This window comes from Phocoena phocoena, chromosome 6 (genome assembly GCF_963924675.1).
Source record: "Phocoena phocoena chromosome 6, mPhoPho1.1, whole genome shotgun sequence".
Taxonomy (NCBI): Eukaryota; Metazoa; Chordata; class Mammalia; order Artiodactyla; family Phocoenidae; genus Phocoena; species Phocoena phocoena.
The window spans coordinates 84065621-84085789 of record NC_089224.1 but is presented as its reverse complement, the minus strand read 5'-3'; the positions used below and the strand labels follow the sequence as shown (position 1 = coordinate 84085789).

Genomic DNA, 20169 nt, shown 5'->3' with positions numbered 1-20169 from the left:
TATGTTATACAGCTTGTGTATGCCAACTGTATTTGTTATTATAATTCTGTTGGTTTCAACTCTTCATAAGAGTGAAAATAAATTGTTTCTATGAAAGCAAAATTGAATGCTACAGAAAGACTTAAGGTGAGTTGCTTTTTACAAATAGCTATTGCCTTAGGTGTAGGCAAGATAAAAACCTAGATTTTTGTATCCACAAGTCTTTAAGTTCCTTTTTAAAGACATTAAAACCGGAATGTGTACTCAATGCATTATGAATCTGGTTTATTCAAGAAAGGGGAAATTCCAGCTCTTCTCAAAGAAAAATTCTGGGCCCTCTTTCAAAATACTGTTTAATAAATACATGTTTTTAAGTTAAAACGCTACATGCATTTATGAATTATTTTGTGACTCCACACTTAAAAAACTTTGATTAACCAACTACCAGAATCTTAAAGCGCTGAGACAAGACGGCTCCTACCATACATAAAAATGTTCTGCCCTCAGCCATCCCATTGTGATATCTCACTTTACTTCTCTCTCAGCATTCTCATGCACTCCCACCACTCAAGTTTTCAGTTGCTTTTCCCCAACCTTATTAAAGCCACTTCATCTGCTTTTGCCAGTGCTATTTCCAGCCTTCAGAGCATTGTTGGGCAAAGTCCTATAAATGAATACTTAAAGAATACTTAACAATAAGTATTCTTTAAGTACTTATCAACACGTGGAAATTTTCAGTTCATCGCCAGTTGATTCCTTATTGACTCCCCTCGAGGACATGTTCAAACTCTGTACGTCGTTCTTAAGAAAATTTCAATGGGTTTATTCTCATTCTCTAGATGTTAATAGTATTTGGGAAAACCTGCATACCAATCCAGTCTTACAGGACCCCTGTAGGATGCTTTCACTCCCAAAAAAACCCCAGCTTGTTCACGACCCCATATCCAACTGCCTACAAGACAGTTCCATGATCTCTACACTGAAAACAGTGGAAATATTAAGAATATTTAATGTTTAAATATTTAAACATTAAAATATCACCAGGAAATGGTGTGACACAGCCATGGAACATTAAACAGCTGTTTAAAAGGTTGTATATATTATATAGCAATGTGGAAATAGCTGATGAATGTCAAGTGAAAAGGCAGAAGACAAAGCTATACACATACACCAAGCTAATGTATAAAAAACACATATAAGGGGCTTCCCTGGTGGCGCAGTGGTTGAGAGTCCACCTCCGATGCAGGGGACATGGGTTCGTGCCCTGGTCCGAGAAGACCCCACATGCCGCGGAGTGGCTGGGCCCGTGAGCCATGGCCGCTGAGCCTGCGCATCCAGAGCCTGTGCTCCGCAACGGGAGAGACCACAGCAGTGAGAGGCCCACGTACCGCAAAAAAAAAAAAAAAACAAACAAACAAACACATATAGGAAAATCCAGCCAGGAAAACACAAAAGTTGGTTAACAGGGGCTGTGTTTGCACCAGTTGAACATGGATGATTTTTTCTCTTTAAAAGTTTCTATACCAGTTATATTTAATGGGGGAAAAGACTCAATGTGATTTCAAACAACTCCAGAGACAGCTTGCCATACAATGGATGAAGTGTGAGTTTGGGGGTCAATACGGGCCAGGTTCACATGTTGGTGCTTCACATTGTAGAGTATACCACCTTCCCTAGGTATTGTAATGATTAGATGAGATAATGTATTAAAAAGCAACAGTACCTAGAACAAGTAGGTATACAACAAAGATTCACTTCCTCTCTTTCCCCAGACCAGTTTGAGAGATACCTTTAATGACACAAATCATTGAAAATCAAACAACAGATCTATCTAGTAAATGTTGACTTCAGGGACTTCCCTGGTGGTGCAGTGGTTGGGAGCCCGCCTGCCAATGCAGGGGACTCGGGTTCAAGCCCTGGTCCGGGAAGATCCCACATGCCACGGAGCAACTGGGCCCATGCGTCACAGCTACTGAGCCCACGTGCCACAGCTATTGAAGCCCGGGTGCCCTAGAGCCTTAGAGCCTGTGCTCTGTAGCAGGGGAGGCCACCGCAATGAGAAGCCCGTGCACCACAACTAGAGAAAGCCCGCGCGCAGCAACGAACATCAATGCAGTCATAAATAAATAAATAAATTTATTTTTTTAAAAAATGTTGACTTCAGTCTCAGCAAATGAGATGAATTAGCAATTAAATTCTCTTCAACTTGTTTACTAAATTAACCATATTACATTACTGATTTTCTGCTATAAAGATATGAGGGGGAAAATAAACTGTACTCACACTTCATGATATAAAACCAAAAGCAGTTTACATTAATATTAAACAGCATCCACAGCAGAGATGACTAAAAGTTCTCTAAGCTATATTTAACGAAAGAAATTCACATGTGCCACATAATTATCTGACTCCAATACTTTTCATCCCATTCTGCACACTACTGCCAAACCACCCTTTGTTAAACACCACTTTGATCATGTCAATCCTCTACCCCAACACCTACAATCATTCCCTGCTGCCTACTTCAATTCTAAATTCCTCTATGTCAGTATGCTTCAGGCAAGGTGATGGGGAGGACAGTCTATTGCAGGATCAGAAAGAAATACCTAGATCTTGAGCTGGGTATTAATGGTACCCAGGGTCTTTCTAGCCCTTTCAAAGATCTCGAACTTCAACACTCTCTCCCTTACTATTTCTCACTAGCTTGGCAAACCTGTGTGCTTCACTCTCACAGATATATAAACTGAAGTCCTATATGGTTGCCAGGGGACAGGGACAGAAGAGTATTGGGACTGTTAATAGGTACGGAAATTCTTTTGGGGGGCAATGGAAATGCTTTGTAATTAGATAGTAGATAGTGGTGATGGTTGCATAACATACTGAATATATTTAAAAAACACTGAATTGTATAAAATGGTGAGTTTTATGTTATGTGAATTTATATCTCAATAAAAAATTAAAAAGTTTAAGAATCAGAAAAAAATAATCATGTTACCTAAATTAAAAAAAAAAAATGAACAGGCATTATAATTCAGTGTTTAAGAGGCAGACCCTAGAATCAGACCTCCTAGATCAGTATCCTGGCTCTGTCACTTATCAGCTATGTGACACCTTAGTAATTTACCACTCTGTGCCTCTGTTCCCTCATCTGTAAAGTGGGGACAATAACAGTACGCATCTCACAATGTTGATGAAGGATTAAATAAAGATAGGGAAAGCACTCAGAGCAGTGCATGACACGTCATAAGTGCTATGTTAAGTGTTTGCTATTATTTTTTTATTAACACCAGCTCTGGAGAAGGTGTGGAAAATGAGCACTCAAACCAACTATAACAGTATAAATTGGCAGAACCTCTCACAGGATAATATGGCTGTATACATGGAAATTTTAATTGTCTCTATGCCTTAACCCCACAATTCTATTCCTAGGAAATTATGATAGGGATAGAAGACAAAACATATAAAAATGTAGGTACAAGATTGGTAACATCAGCTTTTTTTTTTATAGCAGCAAAGTGGAAAAAAACCTAAGTGTCCATATGTTGGGAATTAATTAAATAAGTTATTGATGAAATATTATGCAGCCATAAAAGTATGCAGCAGAAACACATACACTGATATGGAAAGACCAAAATCCATTATGAAGTGAAAAAAAGCAGGTTATAAAATTATATAGGGACTTCCCTGGTGGTCCAGTGGTAAAGAATCCGCCTTCCAATTCAGGGGAGGCGGACTGGATCCCTGGTCGGGGAACTAACATCCCACATGCCGCAGGGCAACTAAGCCCGCACGCCACAACTGCTGAGCCCTCGCGCCTCAACTAGAGCCTGCATGCCGCAAACTACAGAGCCCATGAGCTCTGGAGCCCGCGCACTACAACTAGAGAGAGAAAACCCACACACCACAACTAGAAGGAAGCCCACGCACCACAACGAAGAGCCCTCGCCGCAATGAAAGATCCCACATGCTTCAACGAAGATCCTGCATGCCACAGCTAAGACCCAACGCAGCCAAAAAAATAAAGAAAAATAAAGAAACTATATAGTTAAAATGCAATTTATATTTTGCAACATATACATGTTTACATAAGTATTTTAAAATTCTGCATGTATATTTAGTGTATTTCCTCCATCAAAAAATTTAAAATCTCAATAAATAAATCTAAATACAACAAAACACCCTCTGGTTCTATTTCTTTTTTTTTCTTTCTTTTTTTGGCCGCTCCACACGGCTTCTGGAATCTTAGTTCCCTGACCAGGGATCGAACCTGGGTCCACAGCAGTGAAAGTACTAAGTCCTAACTACTGGACCGCCAGGGAATTCCCATCTCTGGCTCTATTTCAAACCACTATTCCTTAGTGTCTGCAATACCAAATGGAATGGGAGGTAGCCAGAAGTCACCCACAAGGACAGAAATCTACAAAACAAACTGCAAGTCGGCATGGAAGAAACTGATATTAACTATTCTAAAAGAGAACTTTAAAAGGACTTCACAAACTCTGGTGCATTAGAAAGAGTTCCAGATTCAGAGTTTTGATTATTTGATTAAGTAACTATATAATCTTGGCCAACACTAAATCTCTCTGAGAAATCCCAGTTCCCTAGAGTAAAAATGGGTATACTAATCACTCCTCTGAGGGTTGCAAAGATTAAATGACATCTTTACAAAAGACCACTGGAAACTGTAAAGGTTACTTCTCCCCTTTGGGACAGAAACTCTGATATAACCACAACCTTAAACCATGGCAAACTGTTATAAAATAGTGAATAATTTTTTTAAAAACTAAGTTTAATTAAATGGTAATTAGGAAGCACTTATGGTCTGAACATGGAGAAGCAAACAATGGTAAACATAATGGCACCACTTAAAAAATATCTCAAACTACTTTAAAGTGAAAAAAACTATGAAAAAATGAACACAAGACACTAAACAAAGACTGAGCTGACTTGTGAACAATAGAGGATTTAAATATACAATAAGGCTATAAACAACAGAACTGAAATAGAAATAACAGCAGTTTAGATTCACTTGTAAAACAGTATTATACGAAAGCTGACAAGGCAAAATAAGGTAAACTGAAAAATTCCAAAAGATCTGTCCTGTGAACAATAGTGGCTCCAGGTTAAACAGGATATTCCAAAGCAAACACCCATATCAAGGAAAAAGTTCAAACTTTTTCTGGTATAAATTGAAATAGTTTCAGCATAAACATTACGATACTGCAGAGGAGAATGGCAATCATCACAGACTTCTTCTTTACATTTTTCCATATTCCTCAACTTTCTTATATCAAACAAATACTGCCTTTATAACAAAGAAAAAAGGTGTGGGTTGTTTTTTTCCTTTTTTTTTCTTTTCTTTGCTTTTTTTTTTTTAAACCATGGAAAAGAAAGACTCAGAATATTTGCACAAAAATGAGAGGGATGGCGCCATGGCTGAAAAGTTTCTGAAGGCAGAAGAATATGTTAAGAACTTTAGAATTCAAAAACTGATGAAACTACTGAGCCATGAAAAATACATGACACTTGTAAAAAGGAAATAGATTCAAATAGTAACAAAAGATTAACAGTAAATCATCTAATAAACTAAAAGCAAATAGGGAGTTTTAAGATTTAAACATAGAATTTCAAAGTACATGAGAAGAAAAATATGCAAAATCCTAAATGCTTCATTTCTCCCATGAGAGAAGCTAATAATGGAATTAATAGTAAGAATAGTGAAAATAGTTCTGCTAAAACAATGTTTCTAATAATGTAAAAAAGGGGGGAGAGGGAAGGAGGAGGTAAATGGGTTGACATTATCTCCCAATTCAGCTTTTACAAAATTGAGGGCTTCCCTGGTGGCGCAGTGGTTGAGAATCTGCCTGCTAATGCAGGGGACACGGGTTCGAGCCCTGGTCTGGGAGGATCCCACATGCCATTGAGCAACTAGGCGCATGAGCCACAACTACTGAGCCTGCGCGTCTGAAGCCTGTGCTCCCAACAAGAGAGGCCGCGATAGTGAGAAGCCCATGCACCACGATGAAGAGTGGCCCCCTCTTTCCGCAACTAGAGAAAGCCCTTGCACAGAAACAAAGACCCAACACAGCCAAAAATTAATTAATTAATTATTTTTAAATGAAAATTTACACACCATTAGAGAAATCACATATATAGGAGAAATGAGGGATAACATATATGAACTTAAAAGATGGTTGGTTATAATAAAAAAGACAATAACAAGTATTGGCCAGAATATGGAGAAATTAGAACCCTCAGACATTGCTGGTGAAAATGTAAAACGGTGCAGCCACTTAGGAAAACAGTTTGGCAGTTCCTCAAAATGTTAAACATAGACTTACCATGTGACCCAGCAATTCTACTCCTAGGTATGTACCCAAGAAAACTGAAAACATATGTGCACACAAAAACGTGTGCATGAATGTTCATAGCGGCATTATTCATAATAGCTCAAAAGTAGAAACAAACCAAATGTCCATCAGGTGATGAATGGATAAACAGAATGTGGTATTATCCATACAATGAACTATTATTTGGTCATAAAGAGGAATGAAATTCTGAAACATGCTATGACATGGATGAACCTTGAAAACATTATGCTAAGTGAAAGAAGCCAATCACCAAAGGCCACATATTGTATGATTCCACTTATATGCAATGTCTAAACTTGGCAAATCTACAGCGAAAGATAGATTAGTGGTTGCCTAGGGCTGTGGAAGTGGGGTTTGGGGAATGACTGCTAAGGAATATGAAGTCTCTTTTGGGGAGGACAAAAAAGTTCCAAAATTGATTGTGGTGATGGTTGCACAACCTTGTGGCTATACTAAAAACAACTGGATTTTACATTTTAAAAGATAATCATGATCATGGAGGGTAACACAAATATCATAATTACTTCACTTAATGTAAATGGGCTGAATACCTATGAAAGCAGAATGGTCTACATATACATTGGGAAACAAATCCCAACACATAAAAACTAAAAAACAAACACAAATCCAAAAAGGAATGGGCAACATTATGACTTCAGGAGATTCTTTAAATCTGCCTTGCACAAAAATAAAAAGTACAACAAAAAATGAAACAGAAACTATTCAATGTATATGTCCCTAACAGAATAACAAAAATATAAGAAAAATTGTGAAAAATAAACCTGTATCATAACTGGAGGCTTCAATGTTTCATTAACAATAGATGACTACACAAAGAATTAAAAGTACAGAACTGATATAAAGCATAAATTAAACCATTTCCCTTGGTAGGAGCCAACTTGGCAGAGTCAGGTTCAGAAAAGAAAGATTTAGATACATAGATATAATATAGATATAGATATAGATGTAAGGTAGATAGAGATATACATACATATAGATAGAGATAGAGATAGATAGACTTAGATACAGAAAGAGACTATGATAGAGCAAATGTGGTGAAACCTTAACTGGGAAACCTGGGTATACTACATCAACTTACCTCAAAGTTTAAAATTCAAAAAAAAATTTTAAGTTTAAGTAAAATTAATAGTTATATAATAGGAGGACTTCCCTGGTGGCGCAGTGGTTAATAGTCCACCTGCCAATGCAGGGGACACGGGTTCAAGCCCTGGTCCAGGAGGATCCCACATGCCGCGGAGCAACTAAGCCCATGCACCACAACTACTGAGCCTGTGCTCTAGAGTCCGTGAGCCATGACTGCTGAGCCCACATGCCACAACTAATGAAGCGCGGGTGCCTAGAGCCCGTGCTCCGCAACGGGAGAGGCCACCGCAGTGAGAGGCCCACGCACTGCAGGGAAGAGTGGCCCCCGCTCGCCGCAACTAGAAAAAAGAAAGCCCACATGCAGCATCGAAGACCCAACGCAGCCAAAAATAACTAAATAAATTAATTAATTTTTTTAAAAAAGTTATATAATAGGAGACTAAGAAGCCAAGGAAATAACACTTTATTTTCTGAGGTATATTTCATAAAATGTGTTCTCATACTAGAACGCAGAGACACAGCCAGTTCTAATGCGAAAACCTAGAAATTCTATGACACATTCTTAGACCATAATGCAAAACCACAAAACAATTTATCTGTAACATATCTAAATTCATAAATTTTACAACAATGATGAAAGGAATGTTATCAAAAATGCCTGTGGTCTTAAGGGAAAAGAAAAACGATCTGTTTCCACCTCAAGAATTTAGAAAGAAAAAAAAGGGAAAGTTGAAAAAGAGGAAGTACTAAAACTAAGATATAAAATTAATAAAGAAAAACTAAATATGATAAAAAAATATCGTTAGAGAGTGTTTCAAGGAAAATCGTATAGTCAGAGATAGCAGGGTAGCTTTCAAATACGAAGAGGCAGGAGGTGGATTCAAGGCAAAGGTTGAGAAGGAAAAGAACAGAGTGCAGCACTGTGGGTGGAAATGTAAATTGATACAGCCACTATGGAGAACAGTATGGAGGTTCCTTAAAAAACTAAAAATAGAACTACCATTATGACCCAGCAATCCCACTACTGGGCATATACCCTGAGAAAACCATAATTCAACAACAGTATGTACCACAATGTTCATTGCAGCACTATTTACAATAGCCAGGACATGGAAGCAACCTAAGTGTCCATCGACAGATCAATGGATAAAGAAGATGTGGTACATATATACAATGGAATATTACTCAGCCATAAACAGAAACAAAATTGAGCTATTTGTAGTGAGGTGGATGGACCCAGAGTCTGTCATACAGAGTGAAGTAAGTCAGAAAGAAAAAAACAAATACCATATGCTAAAACTATTATATGGAATCTAACAAAAAAAAATGGTTCTGAAGAACCTAGGAGCAGGACAGGAATAAAGACGCAGACGTAGAGAATGGACTTGAGGACACGGGGAAGGGGAAGGATAAGCTAGGACGATGTGAGAGAGTGGCATGGACATATATACTACCAAATGCAAAATAGACAGCTAGTGGGAAGCAGCCGCATAGCACAAGGAGATGAGCTCAGTGCTTTGTGACCACCTAGAGGGGTGGGATAGGAAGGGTGGGAGGGAGATGCAAGAGGGAGGAGATATGGGGAGGTATGTATACCTATAGCTGATTCACTTTGTTATAAAGCAGAAACTAACACACCATTGTAAAGCAATTATACCCCAACAAAGATGTTAAAAAAAAAAAAAAAGAACAGTGCAGCAGAAGTTGCAAGGAGTACAGGCAGGAGAGGTGCTCAGATGGTAAGGGTTTGAAACTGCAGAAATAAGGATTTGCATTTAAGTTGGTGATGGTGAGTAACAGGAATGAGGGAAGGAATACACACCAATTTGACCCTCCTCCAAAAAGGCTCTCCATCCCAAATCAAGAGCATCACAGTTCATCCCGCCTCCTATGGCAGGTGATCCAGAAGCTAAGGGAGAAAAAGGTCAATGAAAGGATGGCTGGGTAGGGACTAACAAAGTGAACAGCTGATGCCCCACTAGACAACTCTGGAGGATTTCTGCCATGTGGCAGGAGCCTAATGTTACCAATACCTCCAAGTTTAGAAGGGCAGGCCACAATCCAGATTTTTAAGTGACACCTCAAGATTTTTAATGGTTAACAACCAATGCAATTTTTAAAAATGCAGTGCAGGCCAAACAAGTCCTCTGAGTTCTCCCCATTTCCACTACTGTTATCTTTCACCATGCTCCCAGTCTCTTCCCTTCTCCCTTTCATCTTCAACAATTCCAGACGTTGTTTTCTAAAACCACAATGTCACTCGAATCCTTTAAGTTTCCCTTTGTCTTCAGAGCAAGTGCCGAACCTTCAGCTCAGGCTTCAAGGCCTTCCTCTAACATGGTGGCAGTTGTGCGACTCACCTCCTGCCTTAATCCCCACATCCCAGTATCCCCAAATATTCCCCTCACTGTCACATCTTTGTACCTTTTGCAACAGCATTCCCATGGCACAGAGAATACCCCTTCCAACTCTTCTCAGTTTCTATGTTCATTCAGTCATTAATTCCACAAATAAATATGAGATGGGGGGCTTCCCTGGTGGCACAGTGGTTTAGAATCCGCCTGCCAATGCAGGGGACACGGGTTTGAGTCCTGGTCCAGGAAGATTCCACATGCCGCGGAGCAGCTAAGCCCATGCGCCACAACTACTGAGCCTGTGCTCTAGAGCCCGTGAGCCACAACTACTGAGGCCGCATGCCACAACCACTGAAGCCTGCACGCCCTAGAGCCCATGCTCCACAACAAGAGAAGCCACCGCAATGAGAAGCCCACGCACTGCAACGAAGAGTAGACCCCGCTCACCTCAACTAGAGAAAGTCCGCGCACAGAAACAAAGACCCAACACAGCCAAAAATAAATAAATAAAATTAATTAATTTTAAAAAAATGTATGAGATGGGCATCTAATTTTGTGCCAGACACAGTTCTAGGCACAGATAACACAGCAATGAAAGAAACAGACAAAAATCCCTGCCCTCATGGATCTACACAGAGGAGTCGGAGAATAAGTAACATGTATAACAGGTCACACAGGAAAAGGTGCTTTGGAGCAGGAAGAAAATATAAATGAGGATTAGAGTGGAACAGGGGCAGAAGGGGTCGAAGGTGGAAAAGCGTGCAATTTTAGGGCATCATTTTGCAAGTGATATTAAAGACGTGAAGGAGATGAGGGGATAAACAACTGGGACAAGAAGTTTCCAAGCAAAAGGAACATCAACAGCAAAGACCTCAGGCAAAAGTGGGGCTGGTGTTTCAGGCTCACATTCTGCCTGTAAAACCCAGCTAGAGTGCCACTTATTCAGAGAAAGTGTTGTTTTGATGCCTAGAAATCAGAATTATTAATTCCCTCAACACTGTATCTGTATCTTCCTTAGGGCACCTTGCATAGTGGAAACTCTCACTGATGAATTAATCATAAAAGTCAGGTAGAGCAAGGAATCATTTTTTAAAATGACACATACATATTATAACCATTTTTAACTTTAAACATATAAATGTACATTCATTTCCCCATGTGCCATCAAGACCTTCGGGTCTGCCAAATGCAGCTCCCCCATTCCTTGGATAAACCACACTCATAGTCCATTATCTACAATGTCCGTTTTCCTCTCTTTTACAGTAGAACGGGACTTAAAAATACTTGCAAAGTTTCCTAGGAGCAGAGTCCTTCCAGAGATTTATAAGGTTTCCCCAATCTGTTTCAGCTGTCTTTACCACAATGTAATTCATTGAAAGGCAATTCTTTCAGCTTCATGCCTTTATCAAGTCTTTCCAAAGCAATGCATAAAAACAATTCCTCGTGCATTCACATTTCATCTATTTGAGTAATATTTACTAATTTATACTCACAACTACCAGTGGTATAAGTAAATCTGAGAACAAACACAACTGATTCTTGGTAAGCAGAGAAATCAAATGATACACAGACAAACCAGAGTTAACCTACCCCTGGAGCATTTGGACAGTATGGTTTACTAAGGGAATGTTTAATACAGAAAGTTAAAATCAAGCCCAGCAAAGGATCTGAATAGACATTCTTCCAAACAAGATATATAAATGGCCGTTACGCATATAAAAATGTGCTCAACATCATTAGGGAAATGCAAATCGAAACCACATTGATCCACAACTTCAACTAGGACTCCAACTAGGATGACTATAATCAAAAAGACAATAACAAGTGTTGGAGAGGATGTGGAGAAATTGGAACCCTCATACAGTGCTGGGGATAATCTAAAATGGTTGCAGCTCCTTAAGGAAAGTTTGCTAGTTCCTCAAAATGTTAGAGTTAAACAAGAAAATTGAAAACATATGCCCACACAAAGACTTGTACATGAACGTTCACAGCAGCATTTTTCATAAAGCCAAAAAGTGTAAACAACCCAAATGTCCATCAACTGACAGAAAAACAAAATGTGCCATATACATCCACACTGTGGAATATTACTCAACCATAAAAATGAATAAAGTTCTGATACATGCTACAACATGGATGACTCCTGAAAATGTCAGGCCAAGTGAAAGAAGCCAATCACAAAAGGCCACATACTGTATGATTCCATTTATATGCAACGTCCAAAATAGGCAGATCCATAACGTCAGAAATAAGATTAGTAGTTGCTAAGGGCTGGGGGGAAAGAGGAACATGGAATCACGGTTAATAGGTGTGGGATTTCTTTTTGGAGTGAAATGTCCTGGAATTAGATAGTGGTGATGATTGTGCAACTTCGTGACTATACTAAAAATCACTTAACTGTACACCTTTTAAAAATTCCAATGCTGTCAGTGTTCAATAAATGCTTACTTTTGAGTGGGGTGGAGGGAAGAGGGAGAAAGCCCAGGACTAGTAAATAGAAATTTCCTGTGTATATTTATAAGAGGCTAACTAACCACCTCTGTTGGAACATAAGGCCCTTGAAGGCAGAGATGACCTCTCATACATTCCCTTAATATCTAGTATATTAGGTTATACTAGGCAGGTATTCAATCAAGTTTCACTAAATAAGTTAATAAACACCCACATATTACATACCAGGGATCTAGAAGTGTCCTGATCAAGATTTTATACTAATCAGGAAAAATTCACTTTTTATTCCCCAAAATCCTGAATTGCCACTAACAAGGCACTTCTGTTAGGTCCCATTTGTTTACTTTTGTTTTTATTTCCATTACTCTAGGAGATGGATCCAAAAAAATATTGCTTCAAATTTATGTCAAAGAGTATTCTGCCTATGTTTTTCTCTATGAGTTTTATAGTATCTGGTCTTACATTTAGGTCTTTAATCCATTTTGAGTTTACTTTTGTACATGGGGTTAGAGAATGTTCTAATTTCATTCTCTTATTTGTTTGTTTGTTTGTTTATTTTTTGCCATGCCACACAGCTTGCAGGATCTTAGTTCCCTGATCAGGTATCAAACTTGGGCCCCGGCAGTGAAAGTGCCAAGTCCTAACCATGACCACCGGGGAATTCCCTCCAATTTCATTCTTTTACACATAGCTGTGCAGTTTTCCCAGCACCACTTATTGAAGAGATTGTCTTTTCTCCACTGTATATTCTTGCCTTTGTCATAGATTATTTGACCATAAGTGCATAGGTTTATTTCTGGGCTTTGTATCCTGTTCCGTTGATCTATGTCTGTTTTTGTGCCAGTACCATACTGTTTTGATTATCGTAGCTTTGTAGTATAGTCTGAAGTCAGGGAGCATAATTCCTCCAGCACCGCTCTTCTTTCTCAACATTGCTTTGGCTATTCAGGGTCTTTTGTGTTTCCATACAGATTTTAAAATTTTTTGTTCTATTTCTATGAAAAATGCCATTGGTAACTTGATAGGGATTGCACTGAATCTGTAGATTGCCTTGGACAGTATGGCCATTTTATTTATTTATTTTTTAATTTATTTATTTTTGGCTGCATTGGGTCTTCATTGCTGTGTGCAGGCTTTCTCTAGTTGTGGCAAGTGGGGGCTACTCTTCGTTGTGGTGCACGTGCTTCTCATTGCGGTGGCTTCTCTTGCTGCAGAGCACGTGCTCTAGGCATGTGGGCTTCAGTAGTTGTGCCTCACGGGCTCTAGAGTGCAGGCTCAGTAGCTGTGGTGTACGAGCTTAGCTGCTCCACAGCATGTGGGATCTTCCCGGACCAGGGATTGAACCCATGTCTCCTGCATTGGCAGGCAGATTCTTAATCACTGTGCCACCAGGGAAGTCCCAGTATGGTCATTTTAACAACATTGATTCTTCCAGTTCAAGAACACGGTATATCTTTCCATCTGTTGTGTCATTTCAATTTCTTTCATCAGCGTCTTACAGTTTTTGGAATACAGGTGTTTTGCCTCCTTAGGTAGGTTTATTCCTAGGTATTTTATTCTTTTTGATGTGATGGTAAATGGGAGTGTTTCCTTAATTTCTCAACAAGGCACTTCTCTTAACCTGAAGTTTATATCATCCATTTATATCATCCTTACCACCACCACAATCCAGAGGATCCACTTCTAATTCCCGTGATATTTTAAAAACCTACTTCAAATTCTCCACCTTACGTCTCTCACCAGTGTGGCTTGTTGGTCTCTCTGAATGTTTTTCTTTCTCTTTAACCCCATTCCCTAAGACATCTATGTCTCACATGTTTAGCCCCATTTTTTCTTCTCTAACACCCTAGAGCCAAAAAAGACTATTATCATTATCTCCACATTATAAATGAAAAAGGGGGGGGCATATCTAAGGTTACCTGGTCTCCTGGGTTCAAGGTTCATTTTTCTTCACATAAATCCTGTATTTCCAGACTTTTTTCTCTTTGGATGAACATGGAGCTTTCTGATAAGTTAGATTTTTTAAAAGAATAAGTACAAATAAAAAGATAAAATCAAAACAATAAGTATAAAGTCCACAATGAGTGGAGAACTGAGACAGGACAATTTTTTTTTTAAGTCTTGTTTAGAACAAGAAGAGATAAACAAAGGGCCCACTGCTTAGGGAAGATGTTGTGATATCAAGAAATAACAGGGATAATACAGATCCTTTCAGTTTCTTCTTTGTTTACGTAATCTTCTCCAAAGAGCATGATGTTCAAACTAGGAAAGGTAGAACTCTGATAAAACAAAGCTAACATCTAAGGTAAGTGGCATGGAAAGTGGACAGTAATGGAATAGAGAGCTAGTTCAACAGAATTTGCTTTCTGATCCAAACAAATCATACTCCATGGTACTGAAAAAACTTTAAGATCTGACTGCTGATTATCTAAGCTATTTTGGCAAGGTGCCAGAAGACCAGAAATGAGAGAATGCATTCTCAATTTTCAAAAAAGGAGAAATGGAAATCCAGGAAAAAAATCCATAAGTAAAGTTGCCACATATCCACTGAAAAACTCTAGAATGGGTAAATAAGTTTTTGAACACAATAAAAAGAAAAGGCCACCATGTGCTCTTGATTAAGGCAGACTATATGACATTTGCTTTTTGATATGATTACTAAAATGGAAAATGGATGATACAGACATATATATATACTGATTCAAACAAGACAATCTGACAGAATCTTTTAATGATAGGCTGGCGAACAAAATGGGAAAATGTTGAACAGCAGAAGCTCAAAAATCTGTCAAATGCAACTAGGAGGATGCATAGCTGGCTGAACATCTGGTTGATTAATGTATCAACATCAACCGATTTAGAAGCAAGTCAGCTGTAAAATATCACATAGTTCCATTCTTTTCCACAATCTAGACAACTTCTATTAATTTAATAAAGCCACAGATCTGCTCTTCACATTTACAAGGGCCACAAAGCTGTGAGTGACCCAACTTACACAGCCAGACAGAATCCGGCTTCAGAAAGGTCAGAGTAGGCTGAAATGACGGTCCAAAACCCAAAATGAAAATCAACAGGGAGTCAAGGCCAGCATTTAGATTTTAAAACTCAAACATGTAAAGGAGTAAACTTTGTGGAAAATACCTGGGTAACAAAAGTTACTAAAAAAGTCTATGCACAATCTCAACCTGCATTAATAGATGCCTATGTTCAGACTGGAGTATTATAGCTGTCTAATTAATCAACTTAAAAAAATTTATTTTCCGGGGCTTCCCTGGTGGTACAGTGGTTAAGAATCCACCTGCCAGTGCAGGGGACACGGGTTCAAGCCCTGGTCCGGGAAGATCCCACATGCCACAGAGCAACTAAGCCCGTGCACCACAACCACTGAGCCTGTGCTCTAGAACCCGCGAGCCACAACTACTAAGCCCACATGCTACAACTACTGAAGCCCATGCGCCTAAAGCCTGTGCTCCGCAACAAGAGAAGCCACCGCAATGAGAAGCCCGCACACCACAATGAAGAGCAGCCCTGGGGCTTCCCTGGTGGCGCAGTGGTTAAGAATCCGCCTGCCAATGCAGGGGACAGGGGTTCGAGCCTTGGTCCAGGAAGATCCCACATGCCATGGAGCAACTAAGCCCGTGCGCCACAACTACTGAGCCTGCACTCTAGAGCCCGCAAGCCACAACTACTAAGCCCACATGCTACAACTACTGAAGCCCATGTGCCTAGAGCCGCTGCTCTGCAGCAAGAGAAGCCACTGCAATGAGAAGCCTGCTCACCGCAATGAAGAGTAGCCCCCACTCGCAGCAACTAGAGAAAGCCCGCATGCAGCAACGAAGACCCAATGTAGCCAAAAATAAATAAATAAATAAAATTTATTTTAAAAAAAAAAGAGCAGCCCCCTCTCGCCGCAACTAGAGAAAGCCCACACACAGCATTGAAGACCCAACGCAGCCAAAAATAAATAAATTTATTTTTTAAAATTTTATTTTTCATGTGAATCATTCCCAGATCTTCATCCTAGAAAGAGTTATGACAAGAATCTACAAGTATCATTTAGTTAAAACTCTAGCTTTAGACCCAGTTATTCAAGTATATCTTAGCATTAGGAAACATTTTATTTGATGAGCCTAATTTACTGTTATATATTTCAAAATATCAATATACCCTTGAAAGAAGACTCAGATATTATTAAATCCAAATCCCTCTTTTAATAAAAGAGGAAACTAAGAAGAATTAAGTAACTTGCTCCAAATCACACAGTTGCTTAGCAAGGGCCAAAATCCCCAAATCAGTCCCTTTTTTCCACACCCTGTGGGTTTCCAGCCCTGTATGTCCTTTCTTAAAACTTGTACTATCCATAAAGAGTTAGAATGCATACACAAAAACATCCGTCAATACACACTTTATTTTGCTAAGGACAAATTATCTCAGCAAGAACAAATAACCACAGCACATTAGCCCATAAAATATTTTGACATGGTGTGATCACTTACTAATTTGATAACCAGTATTTGTTACAAAAAGGCACTCTAATATACAAATGATTTTTATTTTTAACCATTAAAGTGTGATTAATGATTAAAATATTATCCCATATTCCACTTAACATTAGAAAAATAGGGACTTCCCTGGTGGCGCAGTGGTTAAGAATCTGCCTGCCAGTGCAGGGGACACGGGTTGGAGCCCTGGTCGGGGAAGATCCCAGATGCTGTGGAGCAACTAAGCCTGTGCGCCACAACTACTGAGCCTGCGCTCTAGAGCCCGCAAGCCACAACTACTGAGCCCCCGTGCCACTACTACTGAAACCCGTCCACCTAGAGCCCATGCTCTGCAACAAGAGAAGCCCGTGCGCCCCAACTAGAGAAAGCCCACACGCAGCAATGAAGACCCAACACAGCCAAAAATAAATAAAGTTTTTTTTTAATTAGAAAAATAAAGTAAAAGTTATTTCATGGGTGGAAAAGTTTTAATGGACACACTGTTGTTTACTATGCTAACCCCTCCCCGTTCATAAAACATGTCATTATGACAATTATTAAAAGATTTTTAGACCTTCAAACCTTAACAGCAGGCCAAAGGTTTTCTTCATGTAGGGTAGCATAAGCACCTGTGCTGAGGCCCTCTGGCTCCCTCCTCACTCCCCCCAAAAAAATGCCCCTTCAAGAGCCCTTTGGGTACAAAGGTTGTCTGGCAGGCAGACCAGCCGGATTCCCTGTGGCCTGTCCACCCTCTCTTTCCCCCTCTCCCCCACCCCCCATGCTGCTTCTCCCACCCTTGGTTCAAAGAAGACAAGTGGAGAATGATAACTGATAAAAGGGCAAGTTAGCAAGGCTGTGGCTTATGATCACTAGCATCTGCCAGGCCAGCTCCAGGAGGACCTACCCACCCCTAAATGAGACCTGGAAGCCTCTCCTTGCCCCAGGGCTCCTCTGGGACCCATTGTGAAAGGAAAAGGGAACTTCACGGCCAGGATACCCTCCTCCACAGTCTCGTCCCCAGCAGGCTCTTTGTTTCCAGCAGCTGCGGGGGTGCAGACGGCCTCGGAGAGAGGGGAGAGGTCACTCCCGTGCTCCCGTGGCTGCCAACCTCCAGGCCCTCCCGCAAAGCAGACAAACGCATGCACACGATCACTCCCTCGGAACCGCTTCCCTCTTTCCACACCACCTTAACCAGGCTCACACCTTGCTACACAGAGGCACTCCCTGAGACCTAACTGCCTCTTTCTGTTAGCTAAATCCTACACAGGATGATTCCCTAGCTAACCTCCCTCTGAATCGACACAAACGAGGTTCACCCCAGGACCCGCACCCTTCCTCTTCAGTGCATACCCCCGGCACATCCCTGAGCTCCTGGCTTCACCCAGCGCAACACACAAAAGCAGAGGGTCACTTCCCGGGCCCCAGGACCTTCCCTGCTCATATCCACAGACCCGGGGTCACTACAAGCTCCGAGCGCCCACCTCTCAACCCAAAAGACACACACACACACACACACACACACACACACTATCACTCTACTTGGTCAATCTGCGTGCTCTGGGCCACCCGTTCCCTTTACCCACACGACCCCTCTGAGACCCGAGTGCCCGAAGAAGGACTCTCCCCAGCTCACATTCACTCCCCTGGCCCCTCACCGTCACACATACACACAGAAAATCCCTGCCTGGGGCCGCCCTCCCTCCCCTGAGCCTTCACAACACAAACACGCGCTCCCGCGTGTACACCCACGATCACACCGGGGGCCCCGGCCGCTGCCGGCCGGGCCTCACCTCCTCCCAACACTCCCGGCCGCCCGCGCCCAGCCACCCGGCACACACGGACTCACGCACAGCCACTCCCCGGCCCCACGCCGGTCCCCAAGCCCGCACCGCGCGCTTGCGCCCTGCCCCGCGCCCTCGCTCACCCTCGGCCCAGCTCCCAGGACCCCCACGCTCGGGCCCGGCCCAGCCGGGTCGCGGGGACCTGCAGGGAGGCGGCAGCGGGAGCGGAGGGAGGGAGGGGCCGCAGGGGCGCGCTCCGGCCAGTCCTACCTGAGCAGTTGATGCTCTTGCCTTTGCCGCCGGGACAGTCCCCGCCGCCGCCGCCTCCGCCACCCGGGGGCTGGTTGGACGCGCGGCTCCCGGGCAGAGAGAAAGCGAAAAGCAGAAGCACCGACGTGTAACAGCAGAAGGCGAGCGGGGGCGCGGCCGGCAGCCGGAGCGGCGCCTCAGCGGCCGCGGCGCCCATGACTGGCGCCCCTGGACGGCGGGAAGCGCAGGGAAGCGCAGGCCCCGGGCATCCAGCCGCGCGCCGGGAGCCCCGCCGCTGCCTCGGCGCCAACTACCAGCCGCGCCGCTGCGCCCAGTAGCAGTCCCCCAGCATCCCCGCCCCACCCGCAGCGCCCACCAGGCCCTGGCCCGCCGCGCTCGGGACGGAGTCGGAGCGTCGGGACGGGTGCGCGCGAGGGTTCGAGCCCGCGCCGGGGAGACCGAGGCCGGGGGAAGAGCGGGCGCGCGCGCGGCGGGAGGGGGTCGTGGGGCGGGGGTCGCGGGGCGGGGGCAGGCCCAGCCCCTCGCTCGCCTGCTTGCCTTCCCTTTGTGTCCGCAGCCGTCGCCGCCGCGTCACAAAGACCCCGGCCAGCCCGGTGAGGGGAGCGTGACAGAGCCGCCGGCGGGAGGGGTGGCTACGACCCCGCCCCGCGCACACCCCCAGCGCTCGCGCCGGCAGCTCCGCCCCCGCCCGCGGCCGGCGCCGCCTCCGGGGGAGCTATTGTTCCTGCGGCGGGGCGGGAGCGCGGGGGGTGGGAGGTGCTGTCGCCCTTCGGTCCGGCCACGGGGGGCTGGCGGGCGCCGTGGAGGCTCCGAAAGCATTACCCTAACAGACGTTTTTGCCGCCCTTTGTGAGCATTTTTGAACCGTTTCTTTGGCCCAGCAAAAGGGCAGGTGGTCTATGATATAGCTATTTTCTAGGTGAAGAAACTGAGCCGCGGAGAAGTGAAGGTGACTTGTACAAGGTCACCTACGAGGAAACGGGCAGGACCCCAAAATTGGAACTCAAGTTCTGACTCCAGCTTTGTAGTTCTTAGAGATGGGGATAAATGGCTAAAGTACTCGGATCCTCATCCCTACCCTATTCCCACAAACGCCAAATGAATTTAAAATAGTTTTTAAAATTCTATACTGCCCTCTCCCCCTAATAATAGCTAATATTTAGATAGGATTTGCTACATACGAGACCTGGACAACGTACTTTACATGAATCCCCTCCAGTTCTTTTTTACAGCCTGCAAGGGAGTTTTCATTCTCATCCGCATTCTACAAAGGAGGAAGTTGAGACACAGAGAGGTAAAGTGATGACTCCCAATCCAGTGCTCTTCCTACCACATTGTGCAAAATGAGACCCAGCCACAGGCAGTAAGAGTATGGACTG

At 42.6% G+C, this 20169-nt stretch overlaps 1 protein-coding gene across 1 annotated transcript in view; it reads right to left on the bottom strand.

Annotated features, from left to right (window-relative positions):
* The window catches only part of TMEFF1 (transmembrane protein with EGF like and two follistatin like domains 1), a 93894-nt gene extending 74541 nt beyond the window's left edge, over positions 1-19353 (bottom strand). Inside the window, exon 1 of the mRNA XM_065878790.1 lies at positions 18792-19353. Within this exon, the coding sequence (XP_065734862.1) occupies positions 18792-18987 (196 nt within the window). The 5' untranslated portion in view covers positions 18988-19353. The remainder of the gene's footprint in view (positions 1-18791) is intronic.
* Between the last annotated feature and the right edge of the window lie 816 nt (positions 19354-20169).